The 25,932-nt window shown below is 37.5% G+C and overlaps 1 protein-coding gene across 1 annotated transcript; it reads right to left on the reverse strand.

Moving 5' to 3' along the window:
• Positions 1–475: 475 nt before the first annotated feature.
• COL28A1 (collagen, type XXVIII, alpha 1) lies at positions 476–25,932 on the reverse strand (the record flags this gene model as incomplete). The annotated part of the gene is made up of 12 exons (XM_009697877.1): positions 476–645; positions 1,111–1,327; positions 3,497–3,684; positions 4,881–5,435; positions 5,729–5,765; positions 5,952–5,987; positions 6,078–6,158; positions 8,643–8,711; positions 13,773–13,841; positions 15,911–15,979; positions 23,834–23,902; positions 25,864–25,932. Coding segments are annotated over 12 exons (1,629 nt in total), but the record flags the coding sequence as incomplete, so codon positions are not given.

Genomic DNA, 25,932 nt, shown 5'->3' on the forward strand with positions numbered 1-25,932 from the left:
GAAATTGCAGAAGGACCTTGTGATATTGACTGTGTAGGCTATGAGTGGAAAAGGAAAACTGAGTTTTGATAAATGTGAAATAATATGCATGGGGAAAAATGATAATAAATTCACATATAATATGATGGGGTCTCAGCTCATCCTATAGATGAAGTCTTGGAATTATGATCTATGAAAATATTGCCTCCAATCTCACTAACAGTCAAAAAATCAAATACAATGTTAGAAACTGTAAGATAAGGAATAGAGAACAAAGTAGAAAACCTCACTGTGTCACTGTATAAATCCATGAATACCAAGTGCACTTCTGGTCTCACCATCTCAAAAAGGTTCAGACAAACATATCAAGGTTAATCAAAGGTATAAAAGATAATATAATATGTATGTATAGTATGGGCGACATTTAAATAGACTGTATCTTTTTAACCTGGAAAAAAGGTCATTGAATGAGGACCAGATGGAGACAACTTACTCATCAATCAACGCACGTTTCTCGACATTCCTTTTCTGTTTGAAATCTATTGTTGGTACCATTACAACCTCCGTACCAGAACTGGCCACAAGAATTGCTGTTCTTGTCATAATACCATTTCACCACGTAGTTCCGACAATCCCCTGGTTTCATAGGTTCCAAGCACCTTGGATCTGAAAGTATATCAGTAAAGGTTAGGTTCAATTCTGGGGACAAGTTACTTTATGCTAGAAGTGCCTCCTCCAGTAAGAAGAGCACCCCTTTTTTTTCTTTCCTGTAGTGCCTGGGAGTATATATGCCTCTCTCAGGTTTGTGGCCAAATTCCATTTCTATTAATGAGTTACCTAAACACGTCTAAACAAAAACAAGATCAGTTTGAAATGAGACTGCCTAAATCCTCATGTAAGAACCAAGCTGCTGTTTAAATACCCAAGCACACAAATGGTACACATGGGTTGTTTGTCATCTAGGTTTGAAAATCTGGCTCTCACTGTGTGTGATGTCTGTAGACAGAGCACCTAGAAAAACAAAAGGTGATAAAATCTAGTAACTATACTGGGGGAGGGAATGGAGTTTGCTCATTGGGTTTTTGGTGCAGACTTGCTACCCAATATCTGAGGACACTATTTATTACTTACCTTTTTGTGTTGTTGCTACCTGTGTTTGCAACACAGTTAGGTTGTGATCTTCAGTAGCAGTTACAGTGAACAAAGGATTGACAACTGGACCCTGAGGTCTGATTTCAGATATGTCATCAAGCGAGGGAAATCTCGATTCTCTGTCAGTAGAGGTGGTCACAGTGTGATCCTGAACAGATGGCAGTGGCTCAGTATATCTGGTCTGTTGTGGACTAAGCTGCAAAAGGAGTCAAAATCTTAAAACTTAAAATTCTGTATCAGCTCAGATGCTACGAGAAAAATTTGACAGAATTGCATAGGAAACTTTTGCTAAATAACGTGAAAAATACCATTAATAGCAGGTGCGTTCAGACCTCCTTCTAGTGATTACTCAGTACGTGACCTAATTTTCTGAGACTGAAAGCTGAATGAAAAGGCAAAGTAATGCCTTCAAGTTAGTCACTAAGCTGAATTCATTCCATCGAAGCAAAATTTAAGTCACCACTTAGACTGTAATATAAATAAAACAAAAAATGGAAAGAACTCTGAGGTAAATCAACACTTCTGAACATCTAGTACACTCACTGGGAATGATCTGACATCTTCAACCTTCTTGAGCACAGCAAAAATTTCCAAAACTTGTGTTATGGGAACCACATCCTGTTAATAAGATTGTCTCATAGATGTGTCCTTGCTTATATCAAGGTAAGTGATAAATCACCCATTTTCCTGTTTCTAGCTAACAGCCAGTTGCTAATCATTAGAATTTTAGAGTTTACCTTGACAGAAGTGTTAAGAAGCCAACCCTGCTCTTCAAATTAAGCCTATTATATGAAAATTTGCCTGTATAGTGTTTTAGTATATTCAAGAAGATTTGCAAGGATTATAGTATAGTACAAATGACTGCATTAATCTCACACATTGATTACCTACTGAGAACAGTAAGGAATCTGATACTATTCAATATCTTCCTGTTTACAGGCCACTACTGACAAAGCCAAAGGCTGTTTAAGAAAACTCTTCAGAGTCATTTGGTCTAGGTGAAATGTAAATGTGCAGACAATTAATCCAATCCTTTGCATATTGGATTTCTTCTCCAGGACTACAAAAAGGCTGTGTTTGTTTCTGATAGTCATTCAACAGTTTTGAAGATTTAACACTAACCATGGCCAGCCAGAACCAAGTGTGTGAGCATCTAATCACTTAGAACTAATCCTATCTGTGGTCCTTATCACACGCTTTATAAAGTCAGAATCTATAAATCCAGATTTACATTTATTTTTCTTAATGATATAGAATGTCAAAATTGATCCTCAGTGTCACACAGATCTGTCCGGTGGTATTAGAAGCCCAAAACCTAAATCAGTCACACCTACCGAGGGAACTCTTATTCAAAGAAATTAAACTGAATTTTGAAAGTGAACTATTTAATTATGAATGCTATTACATAAACAATAACCCAAAGGATTAGTAGTGGCTAGTCCACTGACTCCTCCACAGTAAGTCCGTAAGATTTAATTAGCTCCAATCTGTATTCAATTCACTTAATACTTAAATATCAGTATCATGGTCCACTATATCCATTCCATGCAGCTACAGAGGTTTATACATCAAATATTTCAATAGTTTGCTCAACAGGTTATAGGGGCAAGCAACACTCAATTCTCATCATTGGCTATTTTTAGGCAAAAAAATAAAAACATCCTAGACAGTTAGTGCTGATATATGGTAAAGGTGACAAATACCCTACTCTGACATTAAGACAGTGGCTGAAAAATACCAAAAACCTAATAAGGGAACTAAGGTGATACACACCTGCAGAAAATATTTATCAATTGCATTAAAACTCCACCTGTCCTGTCTATCTGTGCAGCAGCACCATGTTGGAGGGTAGAACCCCAATGCAGGGCAGGAGGAATTTAAAGCTGGAGAATGAAGAGTAACATGAATGCAGAGTCCTAGAAGTACAGCCCAATGTGGAAAGCAAAACAAAACTGAAGGCTTAATAACACCTGGAAAGTGCATGACCACGACAAGAAGCCTGTTACTAACAATCAGCTTGCACATAAATAAATGCCTTATACACTATGTATGTGTCTCAATAGAGATGTATCTGTAAGACTTCTAACTCAATTCTAAGATCAATAAGAACTACAAAAAATGTGAGGACTGTTGGCATTTTATTGCAACTAAGAAACGGTATTACCCTCCTTCTGTAAGCTTCTGCTCTCAACAAATAAGTTCACTCTAACTTTAAAAGTTTTTTTGTTCAATTCTTTTGGTCTAGCCAAATGACACATTATTTGCATATTAGAAAACTGGCAAATGGTGAAATAAAGAGTATTTGAATTCAAATAAAGACACACATTTTTAAAAAATATTTGATAACAGTTACTTCTTTACTTACTGGGTAACTGATTCCTTCTGTAGGGAGCACATAAATCTTTGGAGTAGTCATTTTAGGTAACTGGCTATTAGTATCTTCATTAGGAATTTCAGATTCTGGACTTGGAGATGGAGATAAAACGTTATCTTTTCTGATGTAGACTTCAGACACATTCTCACAGATTTTTGTGATCAGTTTATTTTCAAGAGCTGAAAAGATTAACAAAATGAAATTTATTAAGGACAAACAAGAAAAGTCATAATGATTCACCACAAGCTTTTAGTGCAGTATTAATCCTAAATCAATTATAATGACTTGTGAAAGACCATCTTCTAAAGTTATGTCAAAATGCAAATGACAAGTAATAAAGTAATACACTCTCTGAATTATTTGTTTTTAAGGCCCTTTTGTTCTTTATAAGAATAAAAAGATAAAAATACCAAGTCCCTTTTAAGTAGAACTTTTAGCTAAACAGTGAAGAAAAAAAAAACAGAGTGAAGGAAAGAAAGTGTTTATGTGTAAGAAAGAAAAAAAAAAATATCTGAGTGACACATTCTACTTAGTTGCACAAAAAAATTCAGTGACTGGAAATACTTTGATGCTGAATGCTGGAGTCTGAGTCAGAGCCCTAAATTTAATCCCAGCTGGGACCATAACCTTAGCTTGGACTCTTCTCACTGTTAATGCTTTAAATCCAGACTGAACTCCATCCACAGGCTCAGCATAGCAAAATAAGTTCAAGCTCAGGAAAAATATACTTTACAAGGCTAGTCTGCGGTTAGTCTAGATCAATGTACTTTTTATTCATGGGTCGTTATAGATTTCCTTTGGATTTTTCTCCTGATTCCAGCTGCGGCCACAGGATTGTTTCAAGCCAGAGTTTGAAATATACAATGTACTATCAGACCCGATTCCCTTGTCTGTTGGTCCACCACTTTTCCCCTAGAATCAGGATGGAAGCGTGGGTTTCCCTATAGCTTTCAGAAAAAAAACCTCAAAAGAGTGCTTGTAAGAAATGGTGGAAGAACTCCAAGACTGACAAGAGTCATATGAAATAAAGAGACAGAGATGTTGTGTCAAGGTGGAAGGAAATCTGCAACTCGCTGGGATGAAACCATGGTCAAGCACAAAAGGACTGTGAGGGAAGGCTGATGCAAGCTCTTACAAAAGAGGAGTGCCCCAAAGGCAGCCTTGGCTCAGAAAACTGATGTTCGTTGTGTTTTATTGCTTCTGCAAGACGTAAAAATTTGCCAAAGGTTTCATTTGGCCAAAGAAGAAGAGAAACAGAAGAGACAGCTGCATCCATAAGCTGCCATTCAGCAGCTGCCTTGCCTTGCTATGGGAAAGGCCAAACTCTCTTATATGCTTATTTCAAGTTTCCTCTTACTACAATAGTTTCTTTTACCTGAAAGCGTCATGAAGTCATCTATCTGGTAAAAATGTTCTTCATCAGGGTCTGTTGCAATGAGCTGCATTTCTTTCAGAAAATCATCATAATGAAGATCAGTCCTTTGAACAATCCCAATGACAAATATCTCAATATTAGCAACATGGGCCTCTCTTACTACAGTATCCAGTTGTACTTTATCACGAGCGTCTGCTTGTCCATCTGTTACTACAACAGCCACTTTTCTTACTGCCGGACGTGCTGTCTGAAATAACTGAATGGCTTCTTGGATAGCAGAAGCTGTGTATGTACCTTCACCTAAGTAGGGCATTTTATCAACAGCTGATTTCAGGTGTTCTTTGGTTGTGTATTGCTTCAGAGAAGACACCAACTCCACTTTATGGCTGAAGTTGATAACACCAATGCGGGTTGTAGCATGGTTGGCCGATACCTTGTCAATGACTGTTTTCATAAAAGTTTTGATAATATTGAAGTTATCTGGACCGACACTTTCTGAACTGTCAATGACAAATACTAGTTCCAGTGGTGTTACTCTGCATCTGATACCACAACCTAGAAGAATAACCATTTCAGACACCTTATGAGAAATCACCCTCATAAAAATGAATTGAACTCATATATCAGATTTACAGTCAGTTAAAGCTCAATTAATGAATTAATTTATAGTTACAGATACTGATAGATAGAAACAGAGCTGGACCAGTATAGCTCTGGCAACACAGGGAGTGTCGTTTTCACATCAATGATATCCTTACATACAAACATGCAGAGGACAAATCCATTCAGTCAATATAAATTCAGTGTGTTTTATTAGAACTATTTTTTTCCCATACTGGAATGCTTACCACATATTTCATTGATAAGTCTGATAACTTCTTCTCTCTGAAAAAGAGTATTAATTAATTTGCTGTGTGTTCTACTTTTAAGAACACTGAAAGCTATTTATTTATTTACAAAAATGCAGGCAATATAATGCCCCATCAACAATCTTGTGTAACATCACATAACCTTTAAGCATTTTCCCAAAACAAACTCCTATCTTTTAAATTAATTCACTCACATACTTACCGAAAGACCAGGTTCACCTTTTCTTCCCCAAATTCCCTGAAAACATGTAGAGTGAGATAATCAACAAAAGCCAAATTTGTGTAATTTCTATTGTGTAAAATTAAGTAATACAAAAATGTGTTTTACCTTTGGTCCTGGAGGTCCTGGGTCTCCCATCTCTCCTTTGGCACCTTTGCTCCCTGCATCACCTTTATCTCCATAGTCTCCCTAATTTAAAACAATCATATTAAACACAGTCAGCAACTCTGGTTCTGTTGACAGTCAGAGCTGGAGCTATGGTTCAATGAGCTTTTAAGATAAATTTTCTGATGGGTTATTTTTGTGTGGCTGGTTTATGTTGTATGTATTATGAACAGAGTATCTGAAAGCAGGCTCTCAGAGAAAGAGAGATGGGCAGTAAAAACACCTTTAAGAAATTTCTATGAAAAATTACCTTAATTCAGGAGTGAGGGGTAAAGATGTCTTTATGCAAATGTTGAGAATATCTAATTTTTTACTCTTTGATTTTCTTGATTTCTAAAACTGTTTATACTGGACCTATGTTAATTCAGACCTATGGAAAGATGTAACTGTCTCAGATCAGCCAATGTACTGAAACTCACACTAGCTTTGTACAGAACCCACTCGAAAAGCTGGGAGCTTGCAAAGAACAGAGGAAAAGGCATGCTTGCACTGTTACATCCATTGGAAAATACAGTTTCACATTTAGAAGCAATTCTGCACTTTTCTTCCTCAAGTGATTAGACCTTTTGATTTCCAAAAAGAGAAAGGGTTCAACATTATGGTATTTCAAGAGACAGCTTTCACATAATGTAAGCATGAAACATACAATCAAAAGATTCAAGTTCTAAATTACACTTTTCTTCAAGAAGGAGATTGTGCAGGACAGTTTTTTACTTCTCTCTGGAAGTTACTGACCACCTTACATTTCACTTGAAACATTAAAGCTTAGAAATTTATCTAGATTACTGTCCATTTTGATATTATTCCTCATTATTACCCAGCCAATGGAATCACATAGATACTTCCTGTGTTACAGCATTTGCCGTGGTGATTGCTATCAATTTTAAGGAACCCTTTTGACTATCTCAGTCTGATTCTCATCTTACTCAAACTGGTATAAACCTGAAAATTGTACATAGCTCCCCCACAGCGTTAAGAAAACCAGTCTCCACTAAGTAAGCTCCTGGAAGATAGTTTCTATTCTATTTCAGAATATCATAATATCCAGTAATATCCAGCAAAGGATATTCCTTTCCATTACCTGTCCATGACTTGAATCTAACCTCACTGAAGTTAATGTCAGCATAAGGGAGAGCAAATATGATCTACTGACTGTGGTGGTGTTGCTACTGTCTTACACATAAATATACTAAAACCTGATCACTTTGGTATTTGGCACTTAAATGAAATTCCTACTGAACTAAACCATTCCTTTTCATGTGTGACAAGTCTGCTATATTAATAGCAAATAGAAAAATTGTGAGTATTTGGAGAGATTTACATCGGGTCATGAAGATTAGTCAAGATACAAGACGAATATGAAGAACAGTGAAAACACTGCAATTATTATTATAGTATGTAGCATTTGGCATCTGAGAGAAAATAGAATTAGGAGACAAAAATTTGAATCTGTGTGAAAGCTTGATATTCACTGTTGCATAAAAGCTTCAAGCTGTAGTAGCTTGAATAATACAGAAGTCTGAGAACATGCTATATAATGTGAGCTAGTGTAGACCATAGTCCCATAAACATCATCAGTGTAGACAATAAATGGCTGGGGCTCTAAATGGGTGCTGCCTTCTCAGGTGACTACACAGGGGATTGAACTCTTATTTGGGTAACTTCTTAAAGTTAGGAAGCCTGATCATCTCTGCTCTCCCATGATGACTTCCATTATTTTTTTCTCAGGCTTTCCAGACAGAACCGTCACAATAAATTCAATATTTCAGTTATGTTGTAATTATTGCAGAGGGGCTGCCCAGCTGGACCTGCCGTATGCTGTGAATTAAAGGTGCTGTATTGCATCATGCATTTGTATCAATGCTCATTCTGCCTGGGCACACTGTTCTCACTTGTGTATGCACACAGGTGGTCTGCACATCCACACTGACCATCAGGCTTGGTTTCCTTTGGCTAGGCTGCTCCCATCAGAAACTGCACATCTGAAAATCCCTAATATATAGCCAAAGTATTTAAATTCTCTTTGTGCAAAATTTATTAGATGGGAATAGGTACGTGTAGGAAATTCTTACAATTTTTTCTATCAACAAGGAAGTTGTTCAGTAGGGAAATTCAAGCTTTGACTTAAATAACTGTAAAAAAAATGAGTCCAATAAAACAAAGCCCTTAAAACACATTAGTCAAAAAGCAATTCTTTTTTTTTGTCAAAGCCTGGCAAATAAAACGATGTTTTGTAATACCTGAAAAATATTTAAGAAAATTGAATACATAATTTGACTAACATTATTTTCCTGCTAACAGGAATGACCTACTTCAGAGCCTGGTCCTTAATGGCAATTAGGATTTTCACAGACTCCAAAGTTGACAATAAGTAGCAGGCACTCACCTTGCTAGCTATACAAGGCAATGTCTTTGCCTTCTGTTTATCTTCAAAGACCTGTCACACCAAACAACCAATAAAGGAAGAAAAAAATTACCTTTGTTCCTTACTGCAAACCTAGGATTTACCTTTGGTCCAGGAAGGCCAATTCCTATTGATCCTTTTAGTCCAGGAAAACCTTGATTTCCTTTTTCTCCCTGAATAGAATATGGAAAGGAAGTTTAACTGAAAATGAAAGCAAAATCTATGCTGTATCTATTCACTTTATAACATTCTGCATCATAAAGAAAGCCAGGTATTTGTATTATGCCATGAAGCACATCATTTTCAAGACAGAAGTGGTCTGAAGCTGGAGAAATAAGCAATTGGCTATGATTTAGAACACACATGAAGCCTTTACACAGTATGTAATGAAGAATTTATTCCTGATTAATTAAATGAAAGAAAAAATTCACTGAAACAGATGAAAGACAAAAGTAACCTCACTGAGGCTCAGATGGTTATTCATCCAGTCTACAAGCAGTAAAATGAGGTCCCACCCAAAGGTTCTCTAGAAATACACACTGAGAATCTCTGCAGGATTGACTTAGTTTTTCTGATCTTAAGTAAATAAAAAGACATCTCTGCTTTTCACAATGTGGAGAGCAGGACATCTTTCTTCTGATACTTCAAAAGACAGTATCAGTCCAACTACAAAGTTCAAATTTGTTTATATTGATTGTCACACATGTCCTGCTGCATGCACACAGACCTGAAAAGCATGTTCATGCTAGCAGTGTGGGCATACAACATGTTATAAAACACAACTGTTATAAAATATGTACAGAAAATCCTTTACAACATCTGGCTTCCAGAAACTTTCCTGCTTTATTTAATAGGGTAACACAAATATTTTTTTCAGATCAACCACTGCATACATTTTAAACACAGCTAGAGGTGATTATATTCCTTGGTACATAAATGCTTCACCATAATTCACATTACATACATAATTCACATAACAGCAGTGCTAGTGCAGATACCAAAACCAGCTCCAGAGAACATCAGTGAGATCAGGAGCAGTCACCACCTGTACCAAGCCTAGTTTCTGAGATGCAAGTAGAAGGTTAGTTAGTTTTATTTTTCTGTCAAGAGCCCTCAGACTGTCTCACTAAAGCATCTTTTACTAATACTTGTATAGCTGCTCACAAATGGGTCTAAAGGGGTTATATTGCTCATAATGGGCAGAGAAATACAAAAATGTTTCCAAATGTGTCAAAGACTCCAGCCTTCACCAAAAGCACAGTAGTGCAGAAGGACTGACACTGACCATTCCTGAAAATGCTGGATAGGGGCTGATGGATTTCTGCAGGCAGAGAACCAGCTGCACAGCGCACAGCCAAGTCAACCTCCTCTTCCTTGTACTCGAGGCTCCCGACTCCCATGAGCTGGGAGTTCACCAGGAGTTAGACAACGAGATGCAGCTCCTAGAAGAGGCAGTATACTACGAGTCATGGTCCATGGATGGTTTTCCCTGCCTAAATTCCAGATTTGACTTGACTGAGATCGTGCTGAGATGGGAGCTTCTGATTGCACACGGGTGTGTTGTGGTCTTGCCCTATGCTAGGCAAAGGCACGCACTGCACTCCACCGTTCACATCCCCACTGCAGTGCTGCCCTTCCAGCCCTGCCATGCAGGAGCCTCTTGGTCCACTAGCCCTAACTTGGGGAGATAAAATGCTCTGCTCATCATTGGGGCTACCTATCACTGACCTGCTAACTGGCAGCCTCTTGCTTCTGTAAGCAGAACTTCTCCCCTTTCTCTCTTCTCAACTTCTTATAGCAGCAAAAATTCAGACACTGTTATGTAGACTCTGGAGCCTCAAAAAAAAACTGTGATGCACCAAATTACATTGCCGATTCACTGGGGGGGGAGGGGGGGGAATAAATTTCCTGCAAATAGGAAATATTTCCAAGTCAACGGGATGCACAAAGCAATTTATTTTGTGCTGTTGTAGGAACACACAGTGACTATTTAATCTAATTTACCTTAAGTCACTTTTTAGCTGGATTGTGCTTCGTGGGTCCCTCATGCAGGTTATTAATGCAAATGGCTTTTAAACATAGTGAATCAGTGTGCCAGCTTGTTTCAATGCTTGCCGCCCAGCACTGGGACTGACTGTCCTTCCTGACTAGGGTCATCACACAGCTTCCCGATTAACACCTTTGCAGATCTGCAAAGCACATACATATAAACCAGAATGAGGATATGCTGTGTATTCCAGTGGTCTTTCACTAATAATAAATGTCAGATCCGACAAAACTATAGATTTATTGCTGTCATTTGTTAGCACCCATTTGACATTGTTAGGGTGATGTTCAGGCAATGAAAACTGAACAAGGCCTATTGTTCTAAAAATATTCACACCTGTACAGCTGACATTTTCCATGGGCACATATGTGAGTTTTATCCTTTAAAATGTCAACTGCAGAACCAAATCTTGATTTCTCTACTTGTGCAATCAATCAACATAAGAAGGATTTATCATAGATACCATAACTGAACATTTACTAAAAACCAAGAAGAATGCTCTATTAATTTAAAAATATTTATTGCTTTGCCAGTTCAATCCACATACATAATTAAATTCAAACTTGACTGTCGCTCTTATCATAAAAAACAAAGTGGTATGCATGTAAAAATGCAGACCCTTAGATCCCTGACCCTAATATCCTGCTAGATTACTGATCAATAAGCAGACTTCTATGTAAAAATGTCATTCTATTAACTGAGTGCAGATCTGAAAATGTCTAGACTGTGGTTTTGAGAGGAAACCAAGCATAAAAAAAGAAGACCTGTGAATGTAGCTATCAACAGAAAGTTACTCAAAAACCATCTCACTTTTGACATTCCACTCTTACCATACGCAGCCTGAGCTCTGTGTATATGTAAAAAAAATAATACTTGGAGTGATATTGATAGTTCAAATGCAGGAGTATAGTACCTTTAAGCTGATGAAGAGTGGCCAGAAAGAATGAAGCTTGACATGACTGTGAAGAGACAGAAGGAGAGACGAGACAGACAGAAGCCCAACAAGCATCAGCGTATGGAGGAAACAAGTACTACAGGAACAAGATAGTTGACAAAGTTGTTCAGAAAGAAATTGTTCCTAAGAATTACACAAAGGAAATCATAATTTTAAAAAAGCAATTGTTAAGGGAAGAAAATTTAAATGACAAGACTGTACCTACACAACTCGTGGAATGCTATAGAAACAACACTGGCTGACTTTAATTCACCATATCATCACAGTTTTGGTTTCAAACCCAAAGACAAAACCCTTCCATAGCCAGAGCACATGTTACTTTCCTACATCCCTAAATTCCGCATCCTTACATTACAAACATGCCTTTGTCTGACAGTGTGTGTCGGTGGGCCGTGTTCTTCCACTGGAAAACTTCCATGATGAAACCGAATTCAATACACTTCTAAAATATGTTTTAGATATTTATTCATGGCGGTGCCAACATAACATCCAAAACTCTGTGTGCATCTATATAAAGACAGATAGATAGATAAATAGACAGATGGATGCATATGTACACACTGAGCATATTTTGACTAACTTTTATCTTTTTTCAGGAACAGAGAAAATATTATATAATCTGTATATTTTTTCATGTATCATCAGATGCATTTGATTGCTGAAACATTTCTGTTCAGAATGGGAATTGAGCTTTTATAAATAGCCTCACATACTCACAGAATTAACAAAGATATATCCCAAGTATGGGATTTGGGAAACACATCCGAAATGTCTACGAAAGCCAAGCAGGGTTTTCCTACACCATAAAGCCATACAGAGATGGCAGAAATTTTGCTATTTTCCACAAGAATAGAGCAAAGAGCCTTCAGAGATTCATCAAATAAAGGAGAAAGAGAAAATAAAATAAGTAGTTCCTTATGCCCTCACATTAAAATACACAATAGCTTTGTGGTTACTGGTAACAATTAACACAGAAAACTGCAAGCAGATCAGAACCAAAGGTCTAGACAGTCATGACTCTAACCATGTAGAGATCTTTGTCCAGGAAAGTCCTGAGATGAGATAAATCAGAAGCTGTTAAAGAGAGTTATCCAATAAGGAGAAAAGAAAGATCACAGTAAAGCATGTTTTTATGCTAGGAAACACCTAACAGTGAAAAAAGGAAGGGCTCTCCGCAGTATAAAAAGGGCAATGATTGAACATGAATATAAAAATAGAAGACATTGAAGCTGGAATCAGAGCAAGTACTGAACAAAAGATATTCAGAAGGAATCAGTGCTTTTCTGGTAAAACTTGTGTGAAATAATTCCATGCTGAACCAAAGAAATGCTCTCCTCTGAAACATTTTGCCAACAAGGTACATTTTAATGATTTTGTTTGTTTGTTTCAGCATGTCACCATTTTCCAATGAAAATCTATTTTGTCAATGAATTCCCTGGTATCTTTAGTGTCTACAGCCAACTGCAGTATAGTGTCTACAGCCAACCGCTTTCTTAATCCAACTAAAACAGTGCCCTTCTTACTGAATCACTGGTAGTTTGATAACCTAGAGTTGGAGAGCTGAGTACAATCCTCCTGATCCAGGCAAATACTCAATCATATGCTCAACTTCACTGACTTAAGAGAAATAGGAGAAACTTGGGTTGTTCTCCACTAGAGCCTCCAGTTTTAATAATTTTCTTCCACACATTTATGACAAGGCAATTTATTAACTCTGAATGTTCACAATATGTTACCATGTTTGTGTTTCTCCTTATAAGGAGAGAAGTTGTGGTTATGGCTGGAAGTGGGTGAGTAAAAACCTGATGAAGAGTATGTGGGAGACTGGCTAATTTCTTCTATATTCCTATATGTGTTGTTTCACTTATCTTGACGTGGTAGATCTCTGTTACTGTCTTTTACAAAGGTATCCACAGAAAACACTTGATGTTTTCTTTGCAAGGTCCTTTAATTTTAAGTAAATCAGTAAGATATGGCAGAGATGAGACTTTTTTCCCAGGTTAAATATATTTGTAACGACGAGAATAATAGGAGAGCAATCAGGTGCCGCCAATACTGAAAACTCAACAGTTAAAGCAAATATTACATATCTTATGAACAAGAAACTTAAATATACAATGAATATTTGCAGGAGTTCACTGACTTTGTGGCGAAGAGAAAAGCAGACAATGAATCTCCTTAAGAGACAGTTTTGTGAAGAAATTGGACAGATATCACATTAAACTGGATTACCTTGCTTCCTTGTATGCTGTTGCCAGGGGGGCCAGGTGGACCAGGCAAGCCTTTCCGTCCCATAATACCCTATAACAGTCAGTGGGGCAAAGAAAGAATTAGGAGGTAAACTCTATTCCTGGTAACACTAAGGAAGTAACCTCAAAGTCACTGCAAGCAAAAAGTAAAACCCTAGTTCTGATTCTTCTTTGGTTTATGGTTTCTCACTGTGGGCCTTCGTAACTACCCTCGACAAATTCCCAGGAAAGCAAAGGAACAATTAAGCTGAAAATAATTAAAGAATAAAATTTGCCCATGACACAGTGTGATATTTTCTCTAGTTTTTCCTGTGTAGAAACTAGCAGAAACCATCTTTATATAAACAGCTTCGTGCAATCACTCCACACAAGGGAAGCACAACAGTAGAGGCACATAGGACCAGAGCAATAAAACCCAGTGTGAGTAAATCTGCCAGGCACGTTAGCTAGTTCTTGTGCACCGTGTATATATGCCAAGCCCCTGTGGTGCCACAGTCTCTGGGAGCATCAGTCATTCAGAAAATCATAAGTGGGAGGGGAAGAGAGAAAAGCCAAAGCAGCCCCTGCTGATTTGTGTCGATACAGTCAAAGCCAGGTAAAGCCCTTGTGCTTTGGAGGCAGGCTAATCTAACATTTCAAAGTGACAAAGTGAAGCATATCTCTTTGATTACATCAAAATTAAATGTCCACTTTTTTTTTCCTTTTAGTTGAAAAAAGCTTTTGAAATTTGACCAAGCTTCATAAAAGTTTCTGTAGAGTTCAGGTTGGATTTTTGATTACTGTCTTATAATAAATAATCACTGTCCTCCAATACAGTAAAGGGAATTCATTCACTGGTATGTAAATTACCTACATTTTGCATATGTTGAATATTTAGGCAGAAATATCAGAACTTGATCATCATTAAATAGAAATATGTAGCTCTAAACATTTAACTTCTAGATATTAGTGATGCTTGAAAAGTCATCATTGTCATCTGTGTAGACAAAAAATTTGCCACAAACTTTGACAGAATCTCTTCTGAAAAATACTGTTATTCTCTATATTTATAAGCAGGGATTCACACAAAACGTTGTGCTCAATAGCTTATCTCAAGAACTAGATGCTACAAGTAGGTCCTCACCCTTGAAAACAAAACATTATTTCCTCCCAGAGAACACATTTTTCATTTTCAAAGGCTTTGTGGAAGCAGCACATAGTGTCACACATTTGTAAGATTTTGACAGTCAGTCCAAACTTACTTTTTTTAAACAGACTGTGTCTGTATGATTTACCAAGGTACTGAAATTGCTGCAGCTTTCAGGAAGCAAGGTAAAGTCAGACATGCATCCTGAGAAAATATTCATGCTCTGTCGCTCATTGCATTTCTGTAACAGGTTGGTAACAGCAATGTTTCTCCAGTCAGATACTAGTTTATTCCAAATGGCAGTGGAGACTTTTGTTTATCTCTGCTAAGGAAATCACAGAAAAAGTTACAAAGGCATATTTATTTTTAACTTAAGTGGAGAAATACACACAATGTTTCTCCTCATTGCCTTTGTAAAAATAATTGATGGATACACCTATAATAAGGAAATCCAGGTATGCATTGGATTTCTCTTCTTACCAGTAGGTCTTTTTTGAATTATAAATCACTTTAGTGGAGGGAGGAAAAAATTGCCCAAATGTTGCATGATGGCTGCTTATGGAATTAACTTTCTGTTTTCGTGTTTCTTTCCTAATGGTTTTACTAACGAAATTAATTGGATTCAATTTCATTGTGCAAAAATTGCAAACATAAAATTCACATTTAACCTATTTTCTAGTACAAAAGAATCTCTTTGAAACAGAATAAATACAAACAGAAGAAATGCATCATTTAACTAATTCATCAGCCTGACAGTTCCAGCGGTAATCTCATAAAGTTTAGCTGCAAATGCAATTTCCATCCAGTTAGTAGTCCTTCCTAATCCAGTTGGTAGAAGTGCATGGTCAGTGCCCATGTTGTTGTGCTTGATTTCTCCTGCAGTTGCACCAATGTAAATCAGTAATTGATGAAGGTATTTTGGTGTCTGAGAGATCACAGTCTGGCAGCCAGCATCACAAAAGAGCATAAAAGCTTCAAAACGGCATCATACCAACCTTGGGACCAACCATTCCGCTTCCCCGTGGTCCTGGGGCCCCAGGATAGCCTCTTATTCCACAGTCTCCCTGAAAACAGTCACAGAAATGTCAGTAATTTATCACCTACTAACTGCTACATCTTTCATCCACTTACGAAGCAGTCAGTCAAACTACTGAGTTTAAAAAACAAAACAAACGTTACATACATAAACAGTTGCTTTATAGATAGATATAAAAAAAAAAAGCCCAAAATGCAGGCACCCACTTTATTTAAGCTCTAGGTGAAGAACATTATTCACCAAGCAAAGGTCCACATGATCAAAATCACCAACAGAGTTAGGACTCTAATTTGCAAACTTATCAGCTACAGAAGAAAAAGAAAAGCAAACTCATTTGGAAAAACTACCATTTTTCCATCATGTTCTGCAGGGGCTTACCAGGATGGACAGGGAGCTTACTAGTGGGACACAACAGTGGTCATGCCCTTTGCTGATACTGTGCTTATTCTGAAACTAGAGACATTTAATTTCCAGAACTGTCAAACTAACATGTTTAGAAAACTAAATGAATTTTAATAGCATTGATATAGAAGAACAAAAAGAACAGCCCTTTCTTTGTTTTCTTCAAAAGCCTTAATCCACATATGTTTAGCTTTATTTCTTAAGAAAATGAGGCTTAAGTAATACTCTGCCCGTGTTTCTGCTTGTCTGTGTTAGTCCACTTTTTTCTCCCAGTATATTTTGAACTCATCAGTTGATTTCAGCCAAATCCATCAGAAATGTAGAGGCCTTGAGCATATTCATTTTTGACAGTTCTGGTGATAATTGGAGGCTGAGTAAAGGAGAGAGATTAAATTTATGCTTTTAGTGGGGGGAAAAAACCCCAGAGCGGGCTCATCCTTTCACCAGGAGGCAGACAGGACAGAAGGCAGGAGCTGGCTGACCAGGGGGAATGCGGGTAACGCTGAGCCCGGTGCTGCCCCTCGTGCTGCAGACAAGCCCAACGAAGGAGATGGCGGTCAGGGGACATTACTGGTAGGGGCAAGGCATGGGGACGTAAGAGGTAGTTTTGTTTTCCTCAGTCTATAATTGTGCAAATGAGAGAATAGGCACACATTCAGCACATGAGGACTAGAAAACTTCCATGAGTTTAAAAAGAAAAAAGAAATCTGTAACTGATAAGCTATAGATGCAGAAAATTCTGAATCAAGTTTAGCAAATGTCCCTAAAACTATGCCTGTGCAGGCAAGTGCAAAAGAAAGAAATGTTCTGATAAGCTATTGATCACCCAATATATTAACAACAGAGCCAAGAAGAAATTGTATTTCTTGACCAAAAAAAAAATTTAATTACGAAAACTCTTCATTGTACTTGTTTTTGCACTTGGAAAAGCTGTAGAAATGGCTGTGCCTGCAGAGGGAGCATTCTAACTAGGAGAGAGGTGCAAGTATGAATCACACAAATCACAGATGACACTTGAGTTGTGGTAGGTGAAAAGAAACAACATATCAAACTGATTAAAAAGGAAGGAAACAAAAGTACAGAATCTTTTACTGACTGACTTTACTTTCTGGGAGGAACGTGTGCAGTTATTATGACAACTGCTTTTAGGGGAAATACCCAATGTTCAATGTCTAGTGAGAGATCACTCCAATCTGTGTTTTTTATATATGGCTATGATACTCTCATGCTAAGTCCTGACATATGTGCTATTTATGTAAATATATTAGGACCCAAACTATGCTCAGGTTTGATGGATTTGGAGAGGTGGGAACTCTGAATCCAAAGGCTAGGGCTTAGATTGAGCTTATAATGCTTTCCTTCTTGATGTAACATTTGGCTTCTGAATTTATTTTCAATTCCTCTTTCTTTCAAAGCATTGGAGTCTGGCCAATTTGAGTCAGTATGTAGGCATGGTACATGGATGCTCTTAGCTTTAAATTGGTGTGTCAAGCTGATTGGGTTAAACTGATTGCCATATCCAGTTGGGAGGAAATTTCTCCCTCAGATTTCATCAGAGAGGGGATTTTGTTGTTTTTGTCTAGTCTGGTTTGGAAAAGTGAACTAAAGAGAGAGCTACTCTCTTCAGTAATGTTCTTCTGCAGATGACCTTAGGCTTTTAAATCACACCTTCCCTGCTAATGCAAAGAGATATCGGCAATGCCCTTGAACTTTCTGCCTTTTTTTTCCCCCCAAATTCTAGCTATAAACTGTTAAAGATTACAACCTTAAGTACCTAAAGATTGTAGCACTTAAGTCTGGTGGGAAATGCCTCTCTGCAGTGGGATGAATGGTAGATATTCCTGATCTTTTAAAATATGCCTGGTTTCTCAATTTCTCCTGCCATACATTTCCTTACAATTAGCTTGAGATTGTCATATTACTAGGAAATACTGAATGTCTAGGCAAATGCAGTTATCTTCCTATCTGGTACCATCTATTAAGAAAGGAATAATCATTGTTCCTCAATGTCCCCGTAAACCATAATACAACCTTAATCTGTTTGTAGGAGAACTCTTCATGAACAGAAGTCGTGCAGAACAGCCTCCCTCTGAAACCTGCCAGAGGTGTCAGAGCTAAGAGGTGGATATACAGATAAGACTTTGCATTCTAAGTTTTTTTAGGAGATCCTGGGCTGCTGTGGCCTGTGAAACAGCCTGTAAACCGCTGTGATGGAAACTGAACGGGAGGCTATCAAACAAGTAAATGATTCCTTATGGTCCAGTATCCAATATACCTACAACCTGCTCTTAGATCAGCTCTGACCAAAAGGAGCGTAAGGCCGACTTGAAGTCATCTGCCTCTTCCTCCCATGGGTAACACATTCTTACACAGGGTCGTTGCAGGTGAAGGACCGAATTGTAGCCTCACATGCTTAGTTAATACCAGATGTCTCACTGAAAAGCTCTTTTGTAGAGCATTATAGTAATCCTCAAAGTTTCTGTATTTCTTGGCTTAGAGAAAAGGGCTTTTATTTTGCTTTATGAGTTGTGAAGTGGAGCAGTTCTTTTTTCTAAGGTGTGACTGTGACACTAAACTGTCTTCTAAGGAATTAATTTCAAGAAGGATTAGTACTGTTCTTTGATGAGGTTTAATTTATTTCCTATATTGTGCTTGTAGACAAGCTTGTCACCATCAGCAAAACAGTGAACTAGAAAAACAACACCGAAACAAGAAATAAAGAGCTGAGTCAAGACAGTGTAAAGTATGGGATTCCAATGTCTATTCCATACCATTCATTCAAGAAAATTCATTAAATGACCTAATGCTCACCTGAAAAATAAATCTTGGCTTCCAAATATATACACCTCATTTACTGTGAAGCATGTGTATTTGATACTGAAACATACAATAGACACTGTAATACTGTCTTTAGTGAGAGCTAGTGGATATAACAGTATTTGTAAGTATTAAAAAAAGACATTGCATATCTACTTTCCACATTTTAGTTCAAATAGACAGGGCCCAAGCTGCAAAAGTTATTTATATTGCAACTGGATCCAGCCCAAATGTTCATGCACTAGGGACTATGCTAGGGGTTTTAATAATCCTTCTGCTATCCAGTTACTGAGAATGAAGCTTGCTGTATTTCTAGTGCTGGGCTCTTCCTCTTGAATGTCTGTAACCAACCTCCTAGTTGGCAACAGTGCTTTTAAATCAATTTTTTATTATATTCTGACATTATGTGCTTCTGTTTTAATGCTACAGAAAATAGGGTGCTGCCAGGATTGAATGCATCCCACATGTTCCAATTTTGTTTTCCTGTGAATTTGACCTCTGATACATAAAATTCCTATCTAGCAGTGTGCACATATGTGAGCCATTTCTGAAAGTGGGGAGAACAGAGCTCTGATTCAGCTGAGTGGAACATTCCTATATAATGATACTCAAAGGAATTTCAAATTAACTACTGTGTAAATTTATGAGTCTCTTTTATCAAATAAATGTTCTTTTTTATATGCAGAGCTTGTTGCTGTTCTTATATTCATTTTTTTTATGTGGAAGGGATGAGAGGTAGCCAGTGCACTTACATTTTATTTTAAAAAACAGAAGATTGTCCATTTTATGAACTAAGTTCTGGGGGATTTCTTGCAATTCAAGTGATTTTTTTTTTCCTTGTGGCACCTTTGCTACCAGGAAGTTATGTAGAGACTAAGGATCCAAAACTTTATATAAGCAAACAGGAGCAAAAAATCAGGGAGGGAGAAGAGATGTTTATATACTTTGTTTCTTTTTTCCAGCGTACTCTACACCATGACTAGTGTAAATGCCCAGAACTAAATTACAGATGTGACTACCTATTCAGATAATGCATGCTTTAGTGCAGCAGTCAAACACTGCAAAAGCAACAGCTGCTCACCATTTATACAAGCAATGTGCATTTTCCCCCATAGGATTAATGCACCAATCTAGTTGCATCATATAAAAGAAACTTACCTATTTTAAAGTAAAAAATACAAATTAAATTTTTATCAGATGTTTTTAACTCTTGATTTTTTTAATTTTCTGACAGAGACTGTTAGATAGGCATTACTCTGAGCAGCCAGATTTGATGGGCAATATCACACTGCAACACAATCAAGCCTGTAGATCTACGCAAAAGTTTTCATACAAAAACTGATGTAAGCATGATTTGCCCTAATTGTGTCGTGTTACTTGCAAAGACGGCTACTCTACTGGGTTCTTTGTAATACTACTCCTCCCACAACAAGATGCCACTTCTCCATAACCCATGGGTATGGTGCGTCCTGAATCTACCTCACAACTGGTTATTATGAGTAGAAACCTCTCCTTGATAGGCAGCTTCTAACTCTATGTATCCATCAACAAATAGTGCTACAGGCCCAAAGCAGTGAATTTGCAGCCTTATGTTTACACTGTATGCAATGTGAGGAGACCTGCCTGGTCAGCTCCTGTGGACTGATCACATGCTGGGGATAGAAGGACATTAAGAGCACTTCCAGATCAGATCATCTAGTTCAGCTTCATCTGAAGGAAATCCATTTCCTGGGTTTTGGGACTGCTCAGATCTCTTTTTGGTTTGGAACCCAAAGCACAGTAAATGGGTCCACTGGGAGATTCACTTCAACAGTACATTTCCGACCCAGCCTAAAACACCCATGCAGATCACCTGAGAAGACTGAGTTCGTGCGTGTGGCTGCCTGAACTAGGCTGACTGCCCATGTTGAGGTCTTGCTCCTTTGGCTGTATCTCACAACCACAGGAAGCCCTCTTCTATTAACCTGAAAACACAGCTTCCTTTGCATCCATGTTTTTTGACAACTTAGTTCTTACAAACAAGCTACGTAATTCTGACATTTTTTTTTGACAATGAGATGACTTGATGGAAATGAAGAAGATACTTTTAATTTACATGACAACCCTGATCTGACCTGAAATTGCCAGAAAACACATGAGGATAGTGATATCAATTTATCAGCTTGCCTTTGCCTAACTTTTCGCTGGCTCCTTTATAGATAATGAATTAGGACAAGGGTTTCTGTTACTAGATATTCCATTATAGTATTTCCTGTTGTAATTAAATACTATCAAACTATAAGAGCCTCACCTCTTGATCACAGGTATTTCATTTTTGCTCAGTCAAATTCAGGTAGAAGTAATGGGCCTATTACCAAATTTACTATTAATTGATATGTTCAACTAACACAACACAGGTCATATTCCTCCACAAAAAGATACTAACAATAAACCTCCTTTACTAGTACCATGAATATACTTCTGCCCATAGATCTGGAGGGATGGTAACACTTCTTATGCTATTCATGGGTGGAGAAGAGACTGACAAGTAAGGGTTTGATGTCATTATAAAGGAATATGAACAACCCACTTCAACTGGCAACGATGTACATCACTTAGAGCTGAAGGTGAAAACTGTAAGTACCATGATAGACAATTGATGATTTAAATATATATGTTATGTTATCACAAGACTTACAGTGGTTTAAGAATGTGATAAAAAGACTAGATCCCATGTTCTCCATTGCAAAAAAATTGATACATTTTCTTTTACTTTACAGCTTTTACCTCCATCCCTCTAATGTGTTTTATGATACCATATTGTATTTCCATCATTCATGATCTGGGTTGGAACTTCCCTAATAATTACACAGCCAAAGAATTGCTTGTGCCAGCAATTACATGAATTCATGATTGTAAAAGAACAAAACAGACTTGTGACCCACTTTTTGATCTCTCATATGAGCCAGTTACTATGATTCTTCTAAGTGCATTTCTGTATACTTTATATATTTGTGATACTTTCGAAAAACACAACCACAAATGTTGATTAAAAAAATTCCAGTTGTGAGAAATTTCACTGCAATTATTCTAGTGGTTTCCTTTCACTTAAAAAAAAATGGTTTATTTCCATTTTGGATTTAACTCAAATTTCTTTATATTAAACCCCTAAATTCTGATTTATATTTCTAGGGTTTGTAATCTTTCAACCATGGCACCAGAGTGGGATATCATCTTATTTGATTACGTGACATGACTTTCCAATTCCTTTTCTTTGGAAATCACTGCTTTCCAGAATTATGCATTTAGAAAGTGAAGGGGAATTCCCGACACAACAATGTCTCTGGACATTCTGTAGTCATGTTACATTTTTATCAATATCTGCCTTAATAATTTCATACAAGAGTCTAGGGTTTTAATGAAATGTTCTTCTGTAGTACTAAGAAAAATGTCTTATAAGACTGTATTATATCAAGTCTGATATCTCTATTTGGAAAAGATATAATCTCATATAAAAAAATGTAATTAGTTTATCCGTATGTATTTTCTGTAAGTCTATATTGAATAACAACATTGAAATTACTTTTAGTTCTTTAGTAGTTTGTGTCATGGCCCAGACTTTGCATTACTTTATGTGAAATGTCTTGTACTGATAAGCTGTAATTCAGAATAGGAGCACAAAGCCAGGTTTCCCAGATCCCATTGTCAGACCATTCTATGGTCATTCTAAGGTCAGGTCATTCTAAGGATGAATGTCTTTCAGTTTTTACTTTATTGTGGATATGTTTTTAAGAGGTTATTGTTGTTGTTTATTTTAAATGGGAATTCTCATGTTCTGGGAACTGAAGTTGAAAGTTCCTTCTGTTTGGGAAAAAACTTGTTTGGGCGATATTTATTTTGCTTTCTCCTGCAACAGGGTGCCTGTTTCCTATTTCACATATGTAACAAGGAAATCATTAATAAAACCACTCTGAGGGATATTTTAAAGCAATTTCTTGTACAATTTTAGTCTTAATTCTCTTTTTCCAACTTTTTATAATGTAGTAGTTAGAATGCGACTTTTTAGGTGAATTACATACTGCTTAGAAGTTTATAACACTCTAGCTATTCTGTGTTTTATGAAAAAAACTTGGAAGTGTTTCAATGTTGTATTTCTAATCCTTTTATCAGTTTTATTTTGTTTTGGTTTGATTTTCTGCTGAGCTTTGCCTCCAAACTAATATTAATTTTAGATGAAGGTTTATAGTCTTCTCTTAGAAATCAATTTCTAGGAACTTTAAAAGTATCTCACTAGTTCCATGTAACCAACATTTCCCCTGACTCCTTTGAGGCCTCGTCCCTTGCACTTCTGTAGGAGAAAGGAAGTGCATAATTATTAGGCAATACTCTGCCTGTGTTGGTTTCTGACTTCCACACGGAACCTCCAGCATCTCGAAACATCCTGGGTCTTTGAATGTATGGAAAACCTGCAGATTTGCATCAAACGGGACAAAGCAAGAACTGTTTTCTATCTATCATGGCAGAAAAGTCTATGACAAGCTTTTCTTCTAACTAAAATGGAGACTGGGAGATGAGATCGCAGCATTTTGTCATATATATGCCATTCTAATCTAATGCACTTTTCGGAAGATGTTCTTCTACCTTGTCTACTAGTCAGATGCATGTACTACCATTGTACAAGTACCTTTGGTCCAGCGTCTCCCACGCCTTTTGGGCCTGCTGGTCCTGGGGGGCCTGCTGGTCCTGGCGGTCCCTGGTACAGCAGAGGAATAAAGCATGTCAGTAGTTGTCCTAAAGGAAGAGTAATTGTGTTCTTCAACATAGAAGAGAATCTCAGCAAGAGGTACAAATCTCTTTGGTTTTGCTGTATTTTGTAAAATTCTTCACATTTCTGATGTGTACTGAGGAGCAGACATCCTCAATCCCAGGTGGAAACGTGAAAAGACTACCAGGGTGGTAGAAAAAAAGTCCAGTTCTTGAATTAAGAACATCAGACTTGTTCTCAGCTTAGAGAAACCAATGAGAAAGCAGACATTGCCATGATTCATGCACTGCAGACATTACACATCTGGGATACCACAGCTAACCCACCTAAATTTGGGGTTGGATAACCCTAACATACTTTGGTGTATTTGTGTTCGATAGTCTGTTCTCCTGAACTCCCCACTCAATCCGTCACAGTCTCTTCAGCTGCTTTTCATACTGTTGGAGGCATCCGCAGCCTCGCTTTCAGTATTCATAGGGCCGATGTCTTTGCCCCATCACGCTACAGAGACTTAGCTCCAGAAATCTTGTCCGTGTCTGCCAGTGGTTTATGAAGTTGGTCTTTCCAGATAATGGGGTGTGGAAAGGTGGCCCAAGGAGAGGAAAGATGCATGCCTCAGCACAACAGAACCTTCATACATTTCAAGGATATGTACTCATGTGGCAGGGAGAAACAAAACCAGCTTTTACTGAAGCCTGAGACTGAGTTGCAGAGAAGCATGACTCCCATCGCAGTTGCAGATGGGAATCCTGGAATAAACATGATTTCAGGAATATTACTGCAGAGAAAAGCTTTTTTTTTTCATTGTCTAGTCACTAATAGAAATGCAGGAAGAGCATACACATAAGCTTGTCATCCTGTGACTAGGCAGACAACAATCAGCATTTGTATAGTTTTATTAATCAATGGTTACCAAACCTGGCTTCTCTTGAATTTTTTGATTAATTAGAAATTAAAAGTTTTCAGCTTCTCACTGATCTTTTTGATTCTGTATCTACCAATACTTCTTTTTCACATAGTTCAAACAGATATCTTAACTTGTAAAGCTTAAAACTTCAGTTCTTACGAGGCATTTTAAAGCCTACTAAAAGTTCATCAGTCATCCATTTGCATCACTGCCTTCTTCATGATTCCCTTTGCATTTGCTTTTCATTTTTATTTGGGATGACAGTAGGGTTTTTTTCATTTGTTCTCATGTCCTGTGTTTAATGGGTTTAGGTCCATTACTCCTTGACCCTCCAAGGGGGTCAAGGTCCCATCGCAGGTATTTGGGAGTGCCTTTGTGGTTGTAGTTTGAAATAAAGCCGTATGACACACATAAAGAAAAGAGTGTTAATGGAAGTTTGACATGTGGTGGTTGAAGGATGGCAACAGTACTTTCACTATCTAGCGAAAGGTTGGTCAAATATGTCTGTGTGGCTTTGGATGACTGAAATTTAGGATGATATGCCCTTGTAATGGAATATGTCAGCTAGAATACTCAGACATTAACCCCCTCTGGAGCTAACCACCAGAAAAGCAAGTGGAGGAAGAAATCTTCAAAAAAGGATTTAACCGCTAGGTATGAAAAGCAGCTGAAAACCCAAGGAATTGAAGGCTTCAGGATTTGGCCAAGCAGATGTTATTAAAAAGAAATGGGAGGGAGGGAAGGAAAAAAATTCAAAGCAGTGATTATACTAAACATGTATCAGCAGCAATGGAGATTTTTATGGAATTACAGGCTATCTTTTTCATGATGCTGAAATGAGAACAGTATATCTGGTTCTGACTGCCTGTAGAACTGGCACTGCATCTAGAACAGGAAAGCACTTCAAAATATATACGAAATATTTAAATTAGCTAAAGGATGACAGAGAAGATTAATTGCACTTAAGTAAGTAAATATTGAGTTATCACACTAATTCATTTTTTTTGTAGAACACAAAGTACAGAATTGAAATTGTACTTACAGCTTCACCTTTGTGGCTATCGCCTTTTGCTCCACGAGGTCCAGGTAGTCCAGGTAGTCCCCGGTTACC

Source organism: Cariama cristata, unplaced genomic scaffold (genome assembly GCF_000690535.1).
Source record: "Cariama cristata isolate BGI_N322 unplaced genomic scaffold, ASM69053v1 scaffold19793, whole genome shotgun sequence".
In the NCBI taxonomy this organism is placed as follows: domain Eukaryota; kingdom Metazoa; phylum Chordata; class Aves; order Cariamiformes; family Cariamidae; genus Cariama; species Cariama cristata.